Source organism: Alosa alosa, chromosome 19 (genome assembly GCF_017589495.1).
Source record: "Alosa alosa isolate M-15738 ecotype Scorff River chromosome 19, AALO_Geno_1.1, whole genome shotgun sequence".
In the NCBI taxonomy this organism is placed as follows: Eukaryota; Metazoa; Chordata; class Actinopteri; order Clupeiformes; family Clupeidae; genus Alosa; species Alosa alosa.
Genome location: NC_063207.1, coordinates 22,263,431 through 22,284,467, shown reverse-complemented (window position 1 = coordinate 22,284,467; position 21,037 = coordinate 22,263,431). Strand labels below are relative to the sequence as shown.

Sequence of the window (21,037 nt, the reverse complement as noted above, 5' to 3'; positions counted from 1 at the left end):
GAAGATCAAAGCCCAACAAAAATAGACATGTGTTTTACAAAACTATAAAAAGTTATATTGTTAAAGAATAATTGATCAGTTTGGATGATTTAGGCAATGGGCACAGCAGTGGACGAATTTTGCATTGGGAGCCACCTCACTTACTATACCCTTTAAGCCATTAAGCCTTAAGGTCTGGGGTCATGACCGCAACACCATCATACTGTAGGTTTGTGCAATGAGTTTCTCTATGAAATTGACACTTCCCAGCCTGCACAAACTGCCCAAACGACTGCTTAACAACACATTGAAAAAGCCCAGAAAACGTTCTGGAATGGTCCAGATAATCCACGAATCTGACAATGACATCTGTGGTTTGATTGATCTGCCAAGAGAAGAAGGGCACCTTGTGTGATTCATGCTGGATTTCCCTTTTAATCGAGGTGGCTATTGCTGAAATCAAATCATTTTGAATGGTTTTGGACATGCCAGTAAACACAGATGACGTTTGTACAATATGATATTGTACTTGCAGAGCATTTGCAATCACCTCTGCCAGCTCGCTCCAGTTCCCCCTGTGGTCTGAATTGGCCCCCTTGACAAGCTCCCTGAAAGGTAAGTCCTGTATGCCCAGACAGGCTGTGGCATCAAGCAGGCACTTCACAGTCTCCCTATTTTGGCACATTTTAGCATTGGGCAGTTCAGTCTGCAACCGCACACCCTCATCCACAACCTGATCGATTGGCGACCCGCCCAGCAATGACAACCCGAATTGCTGCACCAACATGGTCATTTTGTTTATCGTGGCATTTTGTTGCCCTGTCCAATTTTTTTCACATCAGCAAATCCCTGATCAGACCACGCTTGTGGCTTGCCCATTAGCAAGAAACGCCGGCAGTATTCACCAGTATAGCTGGTGAATTTTTTATGCTACCAGTGAGCCATGGATACTTTTTGACCATTTAGCACTGGCCTTGCCAATTTTTGGAACTGGTCTGCCTGCTGCTTTCACCCTAACCTTCTCGATGTAGTTCAACGAACGAAATGATGTTTCTATAAAACGTGGACAAAATGTCCTCGTTTCCCATTCAACTCCTTTATTAGCAATTATTAGCCATACTTAGCAATTGACGTTGCTATCTAGAATGAGGCATCCACTCAACACAATGATTATTTGCTGTATAAATAAAGGTAGTATTAGTAATAGCAGTATTTCATCATATTAGTCAATTTAATTTGACATGTTTTTATTTTTCTCTGGAATGTCTGTGAATGTAGACCTCCCTTTCCTCAGCGGAGGAGCCCTCTGTGGCATGCACCCACGGTAAGAAATTAGAGCCAGATGTGCAGTAATTTGAAAATGTAATGTAGTAGATCTGCATGTAATAACATCTGATAAGAAAATACACACCTTCAGCTAACCAGCTAGTATATGCTATTTCAGTAAATCCCATGCCTGAAAACATCTCCACTAATTTGGTATTCTGGCAAGTAAATGCTTTCATTGATTGTATCTGTAACGTACGTAAGTGTGGAGAGAACAATTATGAGGCTCACTGTTATACACTTTTTTAACCACCAATAACACCATAATATGTTTTCCATGCTGATAACCTGGACATTCCTGAGTCCATCAGGTTTTCCAGAACGGCTGGAGCTCTTGCTGTTGTTGAAGCCAGCAGTGCCTTGGATCATGTAGTGAAAGGTTATGTTTTACTTTTGTAACTGAGCCCCTACATCCAAAGGCCTCTGGTCTCAATAAGCCTCAAGTCCTCACACAGCTCGCAGATCTGTAGAAACGGTAATTGGCCCTCCTGATGATTCCCGCCCACTGCTTTGATGTGCCGTAAAAAAGGCTGTGAGGAATTTTGTTCTTCCGTTCCCTTGCTCATATATTATAAGCACACAAATAGTTATGGTCAAGTGTGTTTAAATTAGAAAATGGCAACCATAGAAAACTGCAACCAATTATCAGCACTGTTCAAATTCAACCACTTAATCTCTCCATCTCTGTCCCTGTATTTAACAGATGTTAATAATGGAATATTCATTCTGAAACTTGTTGAGAAGAATCCTCTGGTAACATTGCTTATGTGAGCTCATTGTCAGGCAACACCAGACTGACAATCAATAAATGTGAACTGCAGTGCAGCAGCTGCTGTTGAGAGCAGAGGATAACAGTCTCTGCATTTATATTTAAAATATATAAAGGTGCAGTGAAACAATGAGATATATACTGTCTCCACATGTATGTTTGAGTTTTAAATCCTTAGTTTTATAACCATTGAAAATGAATTTATCAAAACATTGAATGTGAAACATATGCACGTACATACAGTATACATATACAATGCAAAATACTCTCGATAAAACAGATTTCATGTTAAAATTACAGCAAGCAAAATTGTCCATCTACGTATGCTATACTTGGAATGTTCCCTGAGGTTTTCACAGCCAGATTTATTGCTATACTCTGACCTTTGCAATTATATACCTGCATCTTAAGCGAGAAATGGCTTAGGTTTAGGTCTCTAGGCAGTCTGTGGATGAAAGGTTTAGGTCTCTAGGCAGTCTGTGGATGAAAACTGCTTCTGACTTTAGCATACATAGATACATCTAAATTTTAACATGAGAGTATGCACTATCGATGGCTTTAATCACTCAGAAAATGATCATACTTTTTTATGTTTACACTAATGCAAGTATAACTGTACTGTACATTGGCAGTGCAGCCGTGTAGTGATTGCATGTAGTCAAACAAATATGTTAGTGTTTAGAGAAAACACTTCTCATATTTTGCATTCTCCCTGCAAGAAAAAAAAAAGAAACTGTAATGCTTCTTTCTCGCTGGGCTTAAATTGCTTTTCTGCTCAGACTGAAAGCGGCTTTGGATGAGAACGATGTTGCTAAGGAGGAGTGTGGGTACAGGGGGGCGCTGCACCAAGGTTTTGGAACCGCTCCTACCCTCGCTGCCAAATTGTCTGGAGCCTCTGTGCATTATGGATCATGCAAATGGATAGAGCAACTTAATGAGTTTTAACTAAGGCTCTGAAGTCGTGCCGAGGTCCAAAACTGGCTGACTGCCCCCGTGGCACGTGGTTATGACAACCACCTCAATCCCATTCAGAAGAGGCTATAAGTGAGACTGTAAATGCAGACAAATTGGCCATTTTCCTGTCTATGATGCATCATGTTTTGATTTAGTACTCTCTTTGCCCCCTTTTGTGTCTTTTATTTAATCATTAAATGTAATTATCTTTTTCTCTCTTCCCATCCTAATCTCTAAATGTCACTATGCTCCTTCTGTGATTTGAAGAGAGAAAACAGGAAAAAAACATCATCACACAACACAAAATATATTTTTTTTAGGCAGTTTTATTACGTGAGGGATATACACATCACTTCAAGTTGAACTGTCTAAATAAAGTATACACTATGCTGTAAACTCATTACACAGTAGATTTGTTTCTTATTAATCGTAAGGACTTCAAACTTTACAGTTAGTGAAAAACAAAACCATACACACAGCCATGAGGTGAGAATTTGAGATGAGAATTCATAGTAGGAGCATTTACAGCATAATAAACAAAGATGGCAATTGCATATAGTGTGTGTGCATTTTGTGCTTACTTATGTGATGTTTTAACTGGCCGGAGAGCGTGCTACCTACTGTAGATAATCAGTGAGTCTAATGATGCCTGTTACATGAGGCAACCCATTTACTTTCAAATGGCAAAAATATACAGTAAAGTAAAAAAAAAAAACCTCTTGCCCTACTTTCATAGTTTAATGGATGCACAGTATGTCACTTTGCATTGGAGACAACCATGCATTGGCGAGCACAGCACAATCACATGTTGCTGTTTTTATGGTGTTTATGGTTTATAGTTTATACTTTATACTTATCAAAAAATTATAATTGAATGGGTGTTTTTAAAAGAATGTATGTTGAGTTTGTTTCCTGTTTCTAATATTGTTGTTATTGCTGTAGCATTAGGATGCTACTCTATACTGTACATGGTCATGATTATGCCTGCTTTTCTTTCTTTTACCTTCTTCTCTGATTGTAGCAAACTTCTTGATTGAAAGTGCTGAGTGCTGTGTCTGGTGAAAGGGGATTGGAAATTAAAGCTCAGCAGCAGTGCTTTGATTCGACTAGTCCTCTTCATTATTTATCATTTTTCATATCAAACTTTTCATGATCGTGATTAAATGAGAAATTCTGCTCGCACTTCAAAACATTCTATTGTATGAGAAAAGGACATGTGTTACAAAAGAAATACTTGCAAGATGCAAAATTGGAAAAACAGTAATGATTCCCACATTCACTAGGACTATATCTAAGGAAAATAAATGCAAAACAAGATGCAGACCTTAATACAGAACTTAATAAAGACCCGTGGAAAGTGGCATCCTCTACTCAACCTCATCCATATACACAGCGTATTCAGAGGTCTTTTTACCCTTGTGATATGAAGCAGTGCATTTCACGTCCAACTGTTTGTTTGACACGTCCTAAATTCTATGAGTTGCCATAACATATAGCGCTTCCGCAGGCGTTGACTCTGTCCCCACACGAACTCACACAGACGCATGCTGTACATACACACAAACTCACACAGACTCAGGCTGTACATTCACACTACTCACAGCAGTTTCAAGTATGCGGAGGAGCCATCACAGTGTGTTAGGATCAGAGTTATGGCTCATTGGGAGCAGGTCAGTGTCACTAACCATGAATTATGAGTTTCTATCGCAGTGTGACCTTGTAAGCTAAAGTATCCTGTTTCACACTTCACTTGTGATGGGGAGTGCATCTTACATACAGAAAAAACCCTCTATTGACACCCTCTGTTCTCTCTCTCTCTCTCCCAGGGCAGTTCCTCATGGTAAACGGCTCTATGCTGGGAGGCCCCTGGGTGCAGACTCCATGGTTTAATGGCGGCCACGGCTCCTGCGATGTCGACATGACCGTCTTCCTGCACCCACGGCAGAAGGGCCGATACACATTCTGGCTCACTGAGAGGGACAAAGCCCCTGTGGTCCTTTTCACCACAGACCCCGCACGCATCACAGGGTAAGTACACAATATCTACACTCTTTGCAATGTCACAGCTCCAAGACATCATGAAAGTGGAATGACCTACGACTTGAAAAAATATATAGGGCCTTAAAAAATAACAAAAAAAACATGTTTTATTCATGTCTGCCAAGCTGAAGATCACAGGGTCTAATGAAAAAGTGTGAAAGTGATAGTGTGTGTACATGCATGTTGTTTGCCTGCATGTATGTGTGACAGCTGAGTCATGGAGACAGACAGCCAATGGGGAATGAGGCATTATGGCGAGTCATTTTGTTACTGTTTTTGTGGCCATTATCTCTAATCAGCCAAGCCATCCAGATATGCTCAACTCCTACGCTTGTTCCCAAGGCCACTTCAGTCCACTAAGACTTCGCTTCAGGTCAGACAGCGACAAAAATAAAATATGTTCAAATTCACTTCATGAAAGCAGCTCTTCCAGTTAGAGTTTTTGTGCTGTGAAAATGGCAGATGTCTGAAATGTGTTGCTTTCGGTAATGCCATGTTAGTGACAAAATTGTTGGACAAGTCAAACTAATATGTTATACGGAGATAACATGGACCGTCAGCTGATATCAGGCTGATAGAAAAGTTCTAACATTAAAAATTCAGATAGGTGAAAAGTAGATGTTGTTATGGTAACTGACTGACATGTGGTAGGTTGTTTTCCATATTTCTTGTGTCTCAATAATTAATCTTAAGCGAAAAAATACTTCAGTAATAGGTGTATATTATCTGTGCCTGTGGCAGAGCACCAGCTTTGGAATTTATATATGTGTGTGTGTGTGTGTGTGTGTGGTTGTGTGTGTTTGCATGTGCGTGTGTGCACATGCGTGCACATATGTGCTTTTTTATCACATAGGGGATATGAACTCTTATTTGTAGTCATCACAAGTCCTCCACCCACACAGCATCACACCTTTGCACTACAGCGTGCTATACCACTCCAGCAGAAGCAGCATACAATTCATTTAATAAAAAGTGAGTCATTTTCTTTCAGTCTGTACCACCTGGAAATTCTTTGTGCGTATACACACCACTGATTAAGAACAGGGTCTTGACTAATTAACCTGTAGGGGGTGACAATGTATTTTTCTACAACTAAGTATAGTATAAGTAAGTATACTCTTTTGATCCCGTGAGGGAAATTTGGTCTCTGCATTTAACCCAATCCGTGAATTAGTGAAATACACTGTACACAGTGAGGTGAAGCACACACTAATCTGCCTGCAACCACAGCAGCGCTCGGGGAGCAGTGAGGGGTTAGGTGCCTTGCTCAAGGGCACTTCAGCCGTGGCCCACTGGTCGGGGCTCGAACCGGCAACCCTCTGGTTACAAGTCCAGAGTAGGGCTGAACGATTTATTGCATTTGCAATAATATCGCGATATGATGAAACACGATTTTCAAACCGCAAAGGCTCCGATTTGTAATATGTGACGTCAACAAAACGCATTTATACTTGCGCTTGCCGACGCGCCACCGACTCTTCTCACCGACCACTGAAGAAGCAAAAAACGTAAACAAGAGGACCAGCTAACAGTGTCAAGAAAGGTCTGATCAGTAGAGCTACTTTGGTTTAAAAATAAACCTCTTTATTACCTTTTGCCCGAACCTGCCATGTCCCTGGTTCTAGTTCATAATTCCCCTGTGCTGCTACTCTGGCTGGTAACTTCGTTCACTTGTCCAGCTGACGATTAAAACTCCACTCCAGACTGTTTAGGCTGCACAGCAGCCATTCACCTGTGCACTGGGGACTTTGTTTACTGGAGTACAGTGACAGTGGGGGCATTTGTGATATCCAAGGGGGTTGGCGGCACAAACATTTAATTGATTCATAATGTTATCCGCAAGTAGTTGACACAGCTAACCACCAAAAACCCAGCTGTTCTAACATTAGCTTACCAGCTAAGGCTCTAGGCTACATACATGCTGCTAACTGCTGATAACTTTGCCTGTTTAAAGAGTTTTGTCTCCGCGATTGGCTTTGTTGTGATATGAACAAACAAGTTCATTTGCATGCATGCGTATTGCGCTGCGGTGTTGATGATGCTAACCTTTAGTTAACACCGAGCCGAACGGTCATTCGGCCGCATTTATTTGCGCTACAACAATCTACAGTAGTTTGTTCCGATTCACGAGCAAGTAGCCTACAGAGGAGAGGAGCGGGTCTGTGTCTGTGTGTGTGGGGGGGCGCGCGCGCGTGTATGGAGAGCACAGGACAATGAGAAGCCGTGTCAGTGCCACTGCATGTATTTGTTAACTAACGAAAGAAGGTCATATCTACATGAAATAGAAACAAAATAGAAACGAATCATTAAATGTTTACAAGGCTGGAAGTTCAACAAATATAGGTCTACTAATGTGATTAAAATAGTTAAATAAAAAATACTTCATTCATCAATCTTATTCAATGACTTAATGCCATCACAACATAGGCCTGGGCTCCAGGAAAGAACAGTTTATGTTTAACTTATCTAATTTTGTGTTGGTCATACTATAGAATAATATATTGCTTGTCTTTGTTGAATAAGACAGAAGATAAAGAGCTTAAAAATAATTGCATATCGCATCGCAATCGCAATATTGGTGAGAAAAATCGCAATTAGATTTTTTTCCAAAATCGTTCACCCCTAGTCCAGAGTGCTAACCAGTGGGCCAAGGCTGCCCCAAACTAAGAAAAACACCAGAGAGAAAGCTTTTATGTGTATTTTTAGATAAAGAGAGACCACTGTTGTATGACCACGTTCTCTTAGAAAAGAGGGTAATTAGTATGTTTTTGTCCAGAGCAGCACCACAGAAGCAGTTTGGTGCTGGCTGGTTTTAGAAAATAAAATCAAGGCTTTGATAGCATTCACAGCACTTGATTATGTATTTTGCTCAAAGTCTATGGAAAGGGGCTATTTTGTCTTGTTAACTTAGGTTTAAGACTTTCTATTCCCATGTTTGAAGATGACTCATTGCATAAAATGTCACAAGGAAATATTAAATATATATGCAAATAACAAACACTAAAATCCCCCAAAGGCTGTTCTCGCCTGAGGGATTATGTCCTTCTGAAAATTCTGCACACCTCGAGTGTGGTGACAGGTCCTCCCGCATGTGTCCCCTGGAATGCTGTGGCAAAAGATTAACTCTCTTATTTATTACCAGACCAAAAAGCCAACTCCAACACAACTAAATCTGCAAAGCATGACACAAAAATAAAATCATGGGTTGGTGGAGGTCATAGTGTCTAAGGGGTCCAAAAATGTGGAAAATCAGCATTTGCTGTGTCTTTATGCTTGGACTGAGCCTTGTTTTCCACATTTAGAGAACAGTTGAGCAAATACTACCGTAACCAATGGACAGTCACTAGTCATTAGTGCATATGCTCAATGTAGTTGTTCTTGTGTTTTTGTGTAGATAAACACAAGGTTGTTATGTTGAATGGCCGCCATATATAATCAGAGAGAAAAACAACTTATTGTGTTATAGCTGGTTTCAATGAAGAGAGACCTGAACTAGGGCCTAATATAAGGATAATTGGCCATCCACAAAACACAAAACAAAACCGAAATATAAGTCAAGCTGGAGAGTCCAATAAATGGTCAATTATGTGCACACACCAACCAAGAACCTTTGCACAGCCACTGCCTTGGTCGGTATTAGTGCTATCTCATGTTTAAAACCACAGGGAAGAACAGCTGATGTGTTTGGGTTGTTGATTAAAGCAAAAATAGTGTTTCTTCCCTTTAATCTTAGTTCACCTTAGGCAATGGGCAACATACGGCCCGTGGGCTTTTCCTGACCGGCCCGCATAAGGTGCGTGAAAAAACAGTAGTCAAGAGCCTAGCATAGAGATAATGCACGCAAATCAATATCGTTGCTTTTATTTTGAAAGCGACTGCTATTTGTACGCCCATACATTTGTGCGTGGACGCATACGACGTAAACACCCTCACTGATGTGCTGGTGAATAGAATTTATGCTTCTGCGTCGACACAATGCAGTTGCCTTTACGTTGGCGTAAACCTTTCAAAATTTTGTGTCTCCTCCTGTGTCTGCGTCGCTCACCACTGCAACGGTTGTTAGAAAGTCAAACTCCTACTGCTGCTCGTTGGCGATACGAAGTGTTCATTTCAAAACTTTACTGACAGATTACAATCGGATAACCCCGTCATTGTAACCAAAATCTGTCTGAGTTTATTTGCAAAGCTTATGTTAGCGAACTAGTATGATGCTGCTACTACCCACAGGTTGCTTGAAGCAGCCATCTCAACACAGGGCGAGTTGACCAATCGCAGTTGTGTATAAAGTTAAAGCAAAAACATAGCCTACATTTTCAAAATAGTTTTCTTTGTGCATGTTGATTAACTAATCACAGCCTACTATTGTCTGCTCTACATTTTCATAGTCTAATTCTGCATAGAGTTAATTTAATGATGGTAATGATTTAATGATGAAATATTGCTGATGAAATGGTGGCACAGGCCTACTGTCTCCTTCACATTTTCATAGCCTAGCCTAATTATATAGATATTGTACTAGTTTTTTATATCAGTCTTTGAAACGAAAAAAAAAAACATGCCAATGTCAATTTTTTTTTTTTCGAGAATGAGGATTAAATACTGGACATACAGTATATTAAATATTGCCATTTTTCCTTTGTCTCCCTCACATTTTCATCTGTTCTTACGAGTAGTAACCAAAACCATATTATTTACTTAATCTTATACAAGAACAGAATAGAATTGAACAGAATGGAGTTCAGACTTGAGTTTGGTATTTTGGGTCTGGCCCTCCTCAACAGTCCCAGTTTGTCATGTGGCCCCTTGGGGAAATTAGTTGCCCACCCCTGCCCTAGGGTATGATGCATGCAAATGCAATGCATACTGTATGTCTGTGTAGTTTGGTAATTTGCTAATTAGTGTTATATTGGATTCTAATGGCTCTTTTGACCAGCATGGCTAACGTCAAACCGGTCTGGGAACTACACATTAATTTTCTCGTATTTGAAACGTGATTTACGAATGCCCACAGCCGTTTATTGGGCGCTACGAATGTCTATCAAATGCGTCTGTACGTAGCTCATAACGGCTTCGGTGTGTCATCATCGTCTTGCTGTCCCCCCTCCGTTCTGTGATTGGTTCCTTCGTTGAGGTGAAAACGAAGTCCATGGAATCCAGGCTGCCTAGCAGCGTGAATAAAATCGTGCGCGTAAGGAGGGAAAACCCAGGTTTTGACTCTCATTAGCAAAATAAAATGTAAAAATGGTCCTTTCAGTCTTCCAGTTGGCATGACCACTGACGTCTATGTATCGGGCACTGAATGCATTCCGTGCAACAAAAGAACTTTCTTGCACAAAGTGCATTTAGTGCCTGATTCATAGACATAGTTGTCATGTTTGTAACGGAATTAGCGTTTTTCTAATGTAATTTGTGTTGCCCACAATTGAACAGGCACTGTTTGGGGGCTTTTTTATGCCTTTCATGTGACAGGACAGTGGAGAGAGTGACAGGAAGTGAGAGGGAGAGAGATGGGGTGGAATCAGGAAATGACTCAAACCCGGGTCCCTGTGGGCATGTGAGCCCAAATATGGTATGGGCGCCGGAACCGACTGCGCCACAGCGCCACCCTCTTAACAGGCACTGTTGAATAGAACCATGGAACCGCCGATGACACAATCAAATAGAGAGACATGGCAGAGAGGCGTGGCAGTAATTCTACTAGTAATTCACTCATAAAAAAAAACAGATTAATTCAGTAATCTAGCAGGCATGTTGAAATGGGAGTAGCATGAACATTTGTGTGAAGATTTCAATGCATTGGTCATTATTATTGCACCCACAGCGTCATTATTTCAATGCATTGGTCGTTATCATTGCACCCACAACGTCAATATTTTTTATTTTTTTAGTATATTTTTTTGGTCTTTTTAATGACAGGACAGTGGAGAATGACAGGAAGCGAGTGGGAGAGAGAGTCGGGGTGGGATCCGGAAAGGACCACGGGGCGGGAATCTAACCCGGGTTGCCTTCGTACGGTGCAGGTGCCCCAGCCAGTCGTGCCACGGCCGACATTATTTCAATGCATTGGTCATTATTATTGCACTCACAGCGTCATTATTTCATAGCCACAACTCATATGTCATAGAAGTAATTATATGACCCTTTAGTTTTATTTTATTTTTTTCTTAGACCTCTAATGTCCCAGTCTTCGTGGCCCCTAAGGTTATATGTCTGAGCTTCTATGAAACTGAAAGCATTATTTCTCACACACTCCCATGACTATCTGGTCTTGGGTCCTTTGCAGCTATTTCAATCTATTAAGCGGGAATAAGCTATTAATATATCATAGTGCGTGACAGCTTGTTTCATTCAGGAGACCCTACTGGAAACCCGGTGGAGAGAGGTCTGCTCTTGTGTTTGAAAATGAAATGGAAGGAGAGCCTGGCTGCCCTGTAACTTTGAAATGCCTCATTTGTCAGTGTGCCATCAACACATTTGTGCTGAAGTGTGTTTAGCGTTCACCTCAGCTGCCCTTTCGCTTGGTATCAAGCGTGACCGTCAGTGAAATGAAACCAGTATTGGATGGTGGCACCTGGAAATACAGCCAATAGCATAAGAGAGATGTCATCATCATCATCAGCAGCAGCAGGGAGATGTCATCGTTTTTATTTTTTAAATGAGACCTCGAGGGACACAGACTCAAGATTCTGAGACGAGTGTCATCCTGTAAACTGCTACAGAATAACAGAAATGGTTTCAACTACTTACTTACATAATATCATATTCATAACAATGTCTAATGAAAATGACAAATGGGGATACCTTGTTAGTGGAAATAATATTAACAAAATAGACAGCTTTGACTAACACTTCCTCCACAGTATGCTATTGTATCAACCCTCTGTACAACTGCAAAACTAACAAAGCCAAACTTTGCATGGTAGCTGTTTTGACAGAGCCTGGTGGCTAAATAGAATTGAAGTTAAAGTGTTATTTGCACTGAGTGTGTGTGGTATGGTGTATGTTTGTTTTAAATTTGAGCTGGCGCCGTTTGAAGTGTAAATGCCCACACCTCGCTGAATGACATTCCACCATATTCCCTGTCTCATAACCCACCCACTTCCTCCCCGGCCGCACCCAGACATCCAGGGCTAGTCTACCCCCAAAGCCTTCATCTCTGTCCTCCTTTTTCATATGTTAATCTTGCTCCCTGCAGCATTGCAGCCAACACTGTGAAAGGTGTAACACCATCAAATGACTGTCTCATTGACATGCTTCACATCCATGTGTTCTGAGAGAATGGGAGAGGTGAGAGAAACGCTAAGGGGCAGCCAAATAGAATACAATGAGGAATTCTTTATCAATGAGAAAAACTCTGGACGAGTTGGGGAATCTGTATATGATGCAATTGTGTGACATGTTCGGCAATGCCTCCTTATTTAAGTATTGTATGTCTGGAAATCTTTAAATTGTGTATAAAATAGATGTCTGATTGGCACATTTTTTCTTTTGTTTTCATGTTTCCTTAGCTGCATGTATTTCATTACCAGTCAGACTCAAGCAAACAAACAAAAACACTAACTTAACAAAATAAAGGCATAACAAAACAGTTCACAGTGTCAATACTGTAGATGGTGAAGCAACAGCAATTAAAAGCTCACATGAAACAAAAAGGAAGAATGACAGCAAGTGTTACCCACTCATATAGAACGGCATGAAACTAAAGGCTTAGTGGGATTCACAGTCCCCTGCTAGCGCTAGTTTCATTTAATACTGTGCTCACATGACAAACTTTGCAGCAAACTGACTTCATTAACTTTGGGACGTGTCCTCTCTCCGATACTGATGAAGTTTGCTCAGATATCTTTCATCTCCCCTCCAGGACCTCTGGAGGCTTGTCATTCATCTCAGTACATGTGCAGGTAAACCTTATGAAACATACATCAATGGATTAAGAAAGTTGTCTCATTTTTCGTCTCTTCCTTCCTCTCTGCCTTCCCCGAGTCCCATCAGGGGTCTGTTAAACAGAGAGGAGTTGTGCCCGTGTATTTGCTCACTGGCCCTGGCGGAGTCTTATCTCATTCTGTTACTCCCTCCAAACATGAAACCCCCACAGTTTTATTTATGCATGAATAAAGGGAAGTGTTTCATTTTGAGTGGAGGGAGCTCAAAGCAACAGCCTCACATTTTTGGGTTACAATAGTAAGAACAGTGTTTTCTCCCTCCTGTTGAGGACTTCAGAAGGTTTTTAAGTACATCTGATAGTCTGCTTTCCTTTTTTTCAAGCCCAGATTCTTACATAAGCCTTGCCTTTCATTCTCTCTCTCCCTCTCATCTGCTCAATCTCTAATTGCATTTATTGACAGTCTTGCATATCTTCACTTTTATAATGCAAAATCTTAAGAAAGTAAGAACTTCTCCACAAATGTCATCCTAGTTCTTGTCTCGTCTCTGTGGTTTCTCTGTGGTGCTGAATACATCAAGTCGATCACCCTCAGTGAAAAAGGGAGGGAAGTATCAAAAAGAAAGAAAACAGGCGAATGGCCTCACTTTGGAATGACAAGCAAAGACATAAAAAGAAAGACATACAGGAGTTGCAAGGCTTTGCTTGATGCGCACTTTGCATCAAAGCTGACGCTGTGGTGGCCATTCTCCTGCCCTCATGTCTGCTGTTGCTCTGATGGGTATACTGTAGGAGGCACAGACTGGTGGGCACGTCTCTGCCCCATGTCAGGGGTTCCTTTTCATTTCCCCCGCTGATGGGGCCTTTTGGACATCAAAGACATAGACAAAGAAAAAAGAAATACACATACATTGTTGTGCAAGCACACAGGTTCATGAGAGAGAGACAGAGAGAGAGAGAGAGACTTGGGATTGTTAACTCTGCTCTGTTATTCTTCATTATCAACAGTGGGATGATTTTGAAATTAGCGGTAGTTAGGATAGCAGGAATTTGGGGCTTTGGGAGGGAAAAGCAGAAATGTGATGCTGTTCCACCATTGGTATGGTCAGTTGTAATGTTATGTTAGTGTATGTGTTGTACCGGGACACTAATTGTTTGAGTGAATGTATGTGGATGCTTTCAGTATTTAGGAGTTCCACTGAATTACACCTTAAACTCATCACTTTGTGCACTCTGCATATTATGGTATTTTCCTTGTTTTGCTTATAAGTTATTTTAGCTGAAAAGTTGTGCAATGTTCACCATTCACCGTTTTTTTAGGGAGAAACGGCCCCAATTATTCAACATTTTTGGGAATACTGCATGCCGTATATACAATAAACTCATATTCAGTGAATATTTGTTTGTACAGGACATAACTGGTGGAGGGCAAAATCTTATAGATAAAGAAGATTCCAAAGCTGTGCACAAGGTTTTTGAGAAGCGGAATGTTTCATGAATGTTTGAAGCAGAGTGCTGTTGAAGCCGAGTGAACTAACCAATGAGGTTTATGTCACTCTGAACTCAATAAGGAGACTATGTCTGCTATTTTTGTTGTGAGTATACTGTATACTGTAAGCTGTAAGCGGTTGTACTTGTGGGGCACCATTCAGCATGATCAGCATCATTGGAATTCCTTCAGTCTTTTAGTGGAGCATTCAATGGTAAAAGCATCCTTCTTTAATGGAGATTAATTTAATCAGTAATGGAAGCTAGTGGGTTAAATTAATAGGTTTCCCTTAAAGCAACACCAAAGAACTTTCCCTCTGTTGCACGCACGCTATTTGTTTATCCAGCACCGGCTTTGCAAATAACGATGTCCACAGACAAGGTAGAATATTTAGCATGATTTATAACAGTACGATGTATTGCGACATCAGATGCAAGTCAAATTTGTAGTTTCTTATGTCTCATTCCATCGAACTACAGATCCGCTACCCGATCTGGCAAACTTACATAGTGCGGTTATAGCCGATATGAGAAGCGAATGCAGAATTGCCGTTCACCGTGAGTTGATGAACCACTGAAACGATTTTGGAAACATTATTTTAAGGTATAAAAAACTCTTTGGTGTTGCTTTAACAGGATTAAAGTAAAGTAAATCAGTGGACATTTGCAGGTATCACCTCAAATACTCCCCTCTCCCCTTACCATATGACTTACAGTAGCAATGTGAATGTCTTTTCAGTGTAGTTTTGAAGAAAATTTCAATTGTGCCTGTAAAATGCATATGATCAATGGCTTTGTGCTGCAATTTTGCTGATAGATATTTATGAGAAATGTTTGCTTCTGTTTCAGACAGCAATCTATGAATAATTGATACGGCATCACTGAATCAAGCAAGAGGTCAGACAGAGGGATTTAGTCTGCTTGAGGATACGTCTGCTCCCTTGAAACAGTATGATAGAGGGTGTTTCTCAGACTAAATAATCTCTGCCTGTCCATGAAGACTTGGTGGTCTTTTGGTCTGACTTTTCTTGTATTCTAGTTTTACTGGGTAGGACCTAACACATTATTTAAGTCACAAATTTTAGATTAATGAAATCTAAAAGCCACTTTGTAAGAAGCCTTCACAATAAAGCAAGAATGTTCTAACAGACCAGCAGAGCCCTTACTTCTGATTTTGGTCTGTCTGGCTTAAATCACCCAGAAAACAGAATGGGAACATGACACATACTGTATGGTGTGTATTCAAGTACAATGTTTGATCATGAAACACCTAAAAAGGTTTTTCTATGGCATTTTTACAGTGAGTACAAATACTAGAACCATATTGCACTAGAACCGTATATTCCTATACATTTTTCATCCAAGTTTGCCCATATAGATGAAGATATTTCTGAAGGCTTTTATATCTTGCATGGATCTTACACTAATATTTAGGTTTTTTTTCTACGACTTGTATGGAATATATTTTTTCACCCCAAGAAAGTGTATTTTACCAGTGAGTTCATGCAATGGTGATATTCAAATAAGTTATGACTGAAGTCTTTTTGCATGAAGGATCTATTTTTCTTTGTACTCGCCTTGAAATAGAAGGGGAACTTGAACATGGTTCAGTAGCCAGTAACCGCTTTGTTTGGCCACAATCTGCGGAGGTGTAACTCTAGATTAAATTCTGTTTTGACAGCCATTTGATGGGTGATGCTTGTCTGAGCCTTCTGGTGTTGTCATAGATCTCTGTCTGCCAGATAACTTGCCCTCAATTTCTCTGTCCTTTTGCTACACTGCTACACCTAGGTGTCTGTGATAGCATACTAATATGAGGTGTCTGAACACAGGGAGGCATGCTGTCAGAGGGATTGTTCCAAAACCTTTGTGTGTGTGAATTCACAATGGAATGAGAGGTTACATTGGTTAAAAATGTGCTTGGGAATTTCCTTCAAAGCTTGTTGTATGACATGTGATGCAACAGCAAGTCATACTCTTAGCTTGTGCTGCTTTGATATCGCAACTGTCCAGATATTGGTAATGCTTAGTAATCTTAAGTCAGCCTATGTCAGTTAGTACAGTGATTGCCTGACCCGGCCCTGTCTCTGAAAAGCACCTAAATAATTTGTAAAGCTTCCCAAAGGCCCCATAATTGAAGAGTGCTACAAAATGCTTAGTGAGATAGTGCACACAAGGTACAGGCACAAAATATTCATGCTGTACAGTATGATACTGTGGAAGTCAGCATCCAGTAGTCTTACAGCATTCAACTTTCCCATTTAGTCATGTGAAAGTCAGTCATATAATACATGGAAATGATGCCTAAATTGTCAGAAATACACACCACAAATCAAACCTTAGTATTTTCATGTAGTGTTTTTAAGGCAGCGTGAACAGCATGCTGTGGGAGAAGGGGATGAGAGTGACTCCATCTGTTGTGTGAACCACCCTGTGTCAAACAGTCCAAAATACATCTACCCATTAAATCCGAAATGCCACCTGAACTTCATAAATCAGTAGCCCACAACGCCTTCTGCTGCCGCTACTTGTCGGAGGTTTCTTTATAGTGTCGGATGAAGACACTCATCTGATCTTCTCTAACTTTCATCTCGCCCACTGGCACCACGTTCTGGTTTTATGCTAATGCTTCAAGGAGGCGATGCCATAGAGGTTGGCTCCTGTCATACTGAGGGTGCCAAGGGCAGTGGAGAAATGGAAGCTTTGATGTCTCTGTGTTTACTTGTTTTAGTGTTGTTTTATGCAGGCTGTCACAGTGCTATATGATCACTGGTAGTATTAACATTACTCTCCTGCAGTATTTGGTCCTATGTTCTTTTGAGTAAATCACATGCAGATTATATGAAATAGCAAATTTGACCACAAATGTCATAGTTGTATTCATTATTAAGTGTTATCCTATGAAATCATAGTGCAACACACAGCAATTGCTAAATGCCCATGATATGGTTAGTATGATGCAGCTCGGAAATAATGGTGAGTTACCATGCCATTTGTATCCCTTAACTCAGCTCATTCTGATTTAAATTTCACTACTACTTGTCATCGCCAATTTGTACCTTTTTTGAGAAACTGTCCCAAACTTCCTCTTTTTAATGTAAAATCACATTATACCAGGATAGAAGTGTAATCTATTAGAACTCTTCAAGTCTGCACATTGAAATCAAGAAATCATGTTTGTGAATATGAGGGATATAAGGTCCCCAAATTATAAACAAGGAATATTTAGTTTTCCCGGAATCAGTACTAGGCACATTTGACATCCTATGTCACCCCACTCAACCTCTATTCCCAGAAGGGCAGATTTCATTGACCGGTCACTTCAAATCAGGAAACATGGAACGATGTGTTAGTAATTCCAGTTTAGAGTAGATAACTAAAGATAAAGAGAGAATGGTAGCGTGTGAGCTAGTAATGACATTTTGAATGGATGAGACTGTGTGACCATGAAAGAGATGCACACATGTAGGACTGGCATGGAGAGAGGCATGAAAGCTTGGGAGGGATTTTTATTTTGTCTGAATTTAGTTTTGCAGAGAGGTGCTCACTTCAGTATACTGGACGTTGGTGTACTCATACCTGTCCAGAAAAAGCAGACAGAAGCTATTGTTTTGTGGTTTGAAGTTCAATCAGTTTTTGTGGTTAAGTGCAATCATGCCTGGCCTCAGCCTTGTCCTTTATTTTGATATCTCTGGACACTTTGATGGATCCTGTTTCCCTGTCCTCTTTTTGGTCTTTGAACGAAGAAGCCTTTGGAGTCTTTGACAGTAGAATCCATTTTATTTTGTCTGGAATACCCCGGATCATTGGAAACCTGAAGTGAACTTCCTTGGCAAAAAGCATGAGTTGAGATTTCACAGCAAGGTGCCACCCAAGCTAAGGTAAATGGTTGTTTTGGCAACGTAACCCCTTGCCACATATTAAGTTTTGTTAGTGTGCAACCTGGCTTGTGTCAAACCACTTTTATTGCAGCCAACAAGATTAGGTGTGATAAGGCTGTACAGTGATACTGCCGAGAAGACATTTGGCAAAACTGCCTCATCATTGCCAATTTGTGCACACACCTGGCACCTCTTGTCCTCATTAAGCTGTTACAAAATTGCAGAAGGATGTGAAAGAGACGCCTCAAGCCCTTTTACTTGTTGCTTTGGCAAGCTGTCAGAACCAACAGACTTATGAACACACACACACACAAGCACATACAAACACAAACACACACACACACACACACACACACACACACACACGTATCTGTGTGTGTGTGTGTGTTTGGGTGGGTGAAGGAGCAGCCCCAGGAGAAGAATATACTCCACCCCATTGCCTGTAGAGTTTGTTTGCTTCTCCTTGCTGTCGGTGCCTTATAGTGCACTAGTGCTCCAGTAACGTGCAGTAACTCCCCTCTCCACTTATCTCTCCCATACTGTACCTAGTAACAGCATTACCTTGCCAATGAAACTCCCTTGGGCTCACTGACTCATTCTGGCATAGACCACGCTGCCCAGTCCTTGGAAAAAAGCCCAAGATATCCACAGTTTATCACATTACAGCCTCTCTTTCACAAATTATCATCAGTGACAATTACATTATGAATGGAAACTGGGATACATTGTGGAATTTTTATTGTGTCTCCTGTGATTTTGTGATTTATGTTGTTGTAGCAAACGTCAGTGATCTCTGCCCCAGTGTAGGACACTCTGCATGTGGAGCTGTCAAGGTAGCCAGACTCCTTTTTCATTTGCATAGGATTCATATTTTTAGAGACCGGAGGTAAGGTAGCATGTGCTCTGACACCTCCATATTGCAGCAGAGATCAAACTGCTAAACTTGATTGTGCACACTCAGTGGTTAAAGTGGGATTTGGCAGGTGGCAGAACCCTAAAATCCAGTGTCGGTGCAACGGGGAAAAATGACTCACCGTTGGACAACATATTGAGTATCGTGGTGTAGCAATACTTTTTGGACAATAATTGCTAGCTTCTTGGTCACCTCTGTACACACAAAAAATTAACTCACCAATTAATTTAACAATATCATGAAATAATATATTTACTATTAATTTATCTGAGGTGGCGGAACTGCGCCCCCCCCCCCCCTACACACACACACACACACTTTAACCCCTGTGCACACTTACCATAACCCTAATGCTTGGCTTCCTTGCATATTGTGGCATGCAGCGTGAGTCCACTATCTATCTATAAATGCTATCACAGCATCAAGGAAGGACAGCAAGAGGAAGCCTCTCCCCCCGGAGAGCCCCAAATCCATTTCCGTCACACGGCAACATCAATCATTCCTTGTACGTAATATCGAGATGTAATCTCAATCATAACCATGTCGCTCTGCTTGGTGCCATTGGCTCTGGACTTCCTACCTTTGGAGGGATAAAGCACATTGAAAACAAGTGAGGGGAAAAAATAGGCTGAGAGATGCTATCTGTCCATGTATTGGCTGACCCATATGTGCAGCCGCCTCAATTAATTATATTTGACACATCCCAGTTTTGTTTATTTTTATAAAGAATATGGTTTGATGTTCCTCACAATTGACCACCTGAGGTTCACAGACACACAAACACAGAGGCTCTGGTTTGAAACAATATTACTGTGGTCATGCCCACACAGCTGACACACAAGGTGACTTGCAACAGGACCAGTACAGGTATAGTGGTCAGTTACAGTGGTCCTATGGAATGTGCCAGTGAATAATTGTGTAAGAGATTAGGTCAGAACTCAGAAATCCAAAGATTTCCTGATCTGCATATGAACGAGGGCTAGATTTATGTTCTGTTATAGAGAGCTGCCACTTTTACAGCAGTAGGCCTACATGTTTAATTTAAATTAACCTTCCAGTCTTTCCTGCATAGTGGAACATTCTTTATTTAAATCTTACAACCATGCCAGAAATATGTTCTGTGTAGATTATTCACAGAGATAAGGTTGAACACTTTAGAGAATTTTTCAACATATTAAACCAATTCAATCTATTCACAATATTTGTGTTAAAGGTAGGGTAAGCGATTCTTGGTGATTTTTAACACTTTTTGTAACATTCAGAGATTATCTCAAAGAAAGTGGGATCAGCATGCCCCGCAAAAAAATAAAATAAAATAACAATACTGTGTGGAGTTTCTCTGGGATTACTGAAGGGTGGAGTGAGCTATCTCTCTGGTGTGTTTTCTTCTGTCTTTGGTTCAGATACTGTATATTGTAAGTTGCTTTGGACAAAATAATCTGCTACAGTAAGAAACAAAAACAAACACAGTGTCATCCAGCATTGCTAACCTGTAGAATAATACAAAATGAAAGGGGATATGGCAGCTTTTATTGTCCATACAATACCAGTGATGGTTTGAAGTCCATAACTTACTCCCAAAAAACTATTCTGTGCCCCTTTTCCTGGTTTTGTATCTTTTCTGAGCAGGCCACAGGCGGATATCTCTCCCCAATCTGCTCAAGGTTTCTTCTTGATTTAATGAAAAAGGCTTGCGTTCAGTCCATGTTCCTATGAGAAAGCAGCCTCTGCCAATATTAGTGGGCAAGGTGGTCTGTAAAGGAAATTGTAATTTCAGAATGGCATTGTTCAGGAGTTGTTTTGAA

At 40.7% G+C, this 21,037-nt stretch overlaps 1 protein-coding gene across 4 annotated transcripts in view; it reads left to right on the top strand.

Annotated features, from left to right (window-relative positions):
* alk (ALK receptor tyrosine kinase) overlaps positions 1–21,037 on the top strand; it is a 269,021-nt gene that overhangs the window by 181,542 nt on the left and 66,442 nt on the right. For all 4 annotated transcript variants that reach the window (XM_048228498.1, XM_048228497.1, XM_048228500.1 and 1 more), the window contains one exon: positions 4,855–5,056. In XM_048228498.1, coding sequence (XP_048084455.1) covers positions 4,855–5,056 — 202 coding nt within the window. The remainder of the gene's footprint in view (positions 1–4,854; positions 5,057–21,037) is intronic.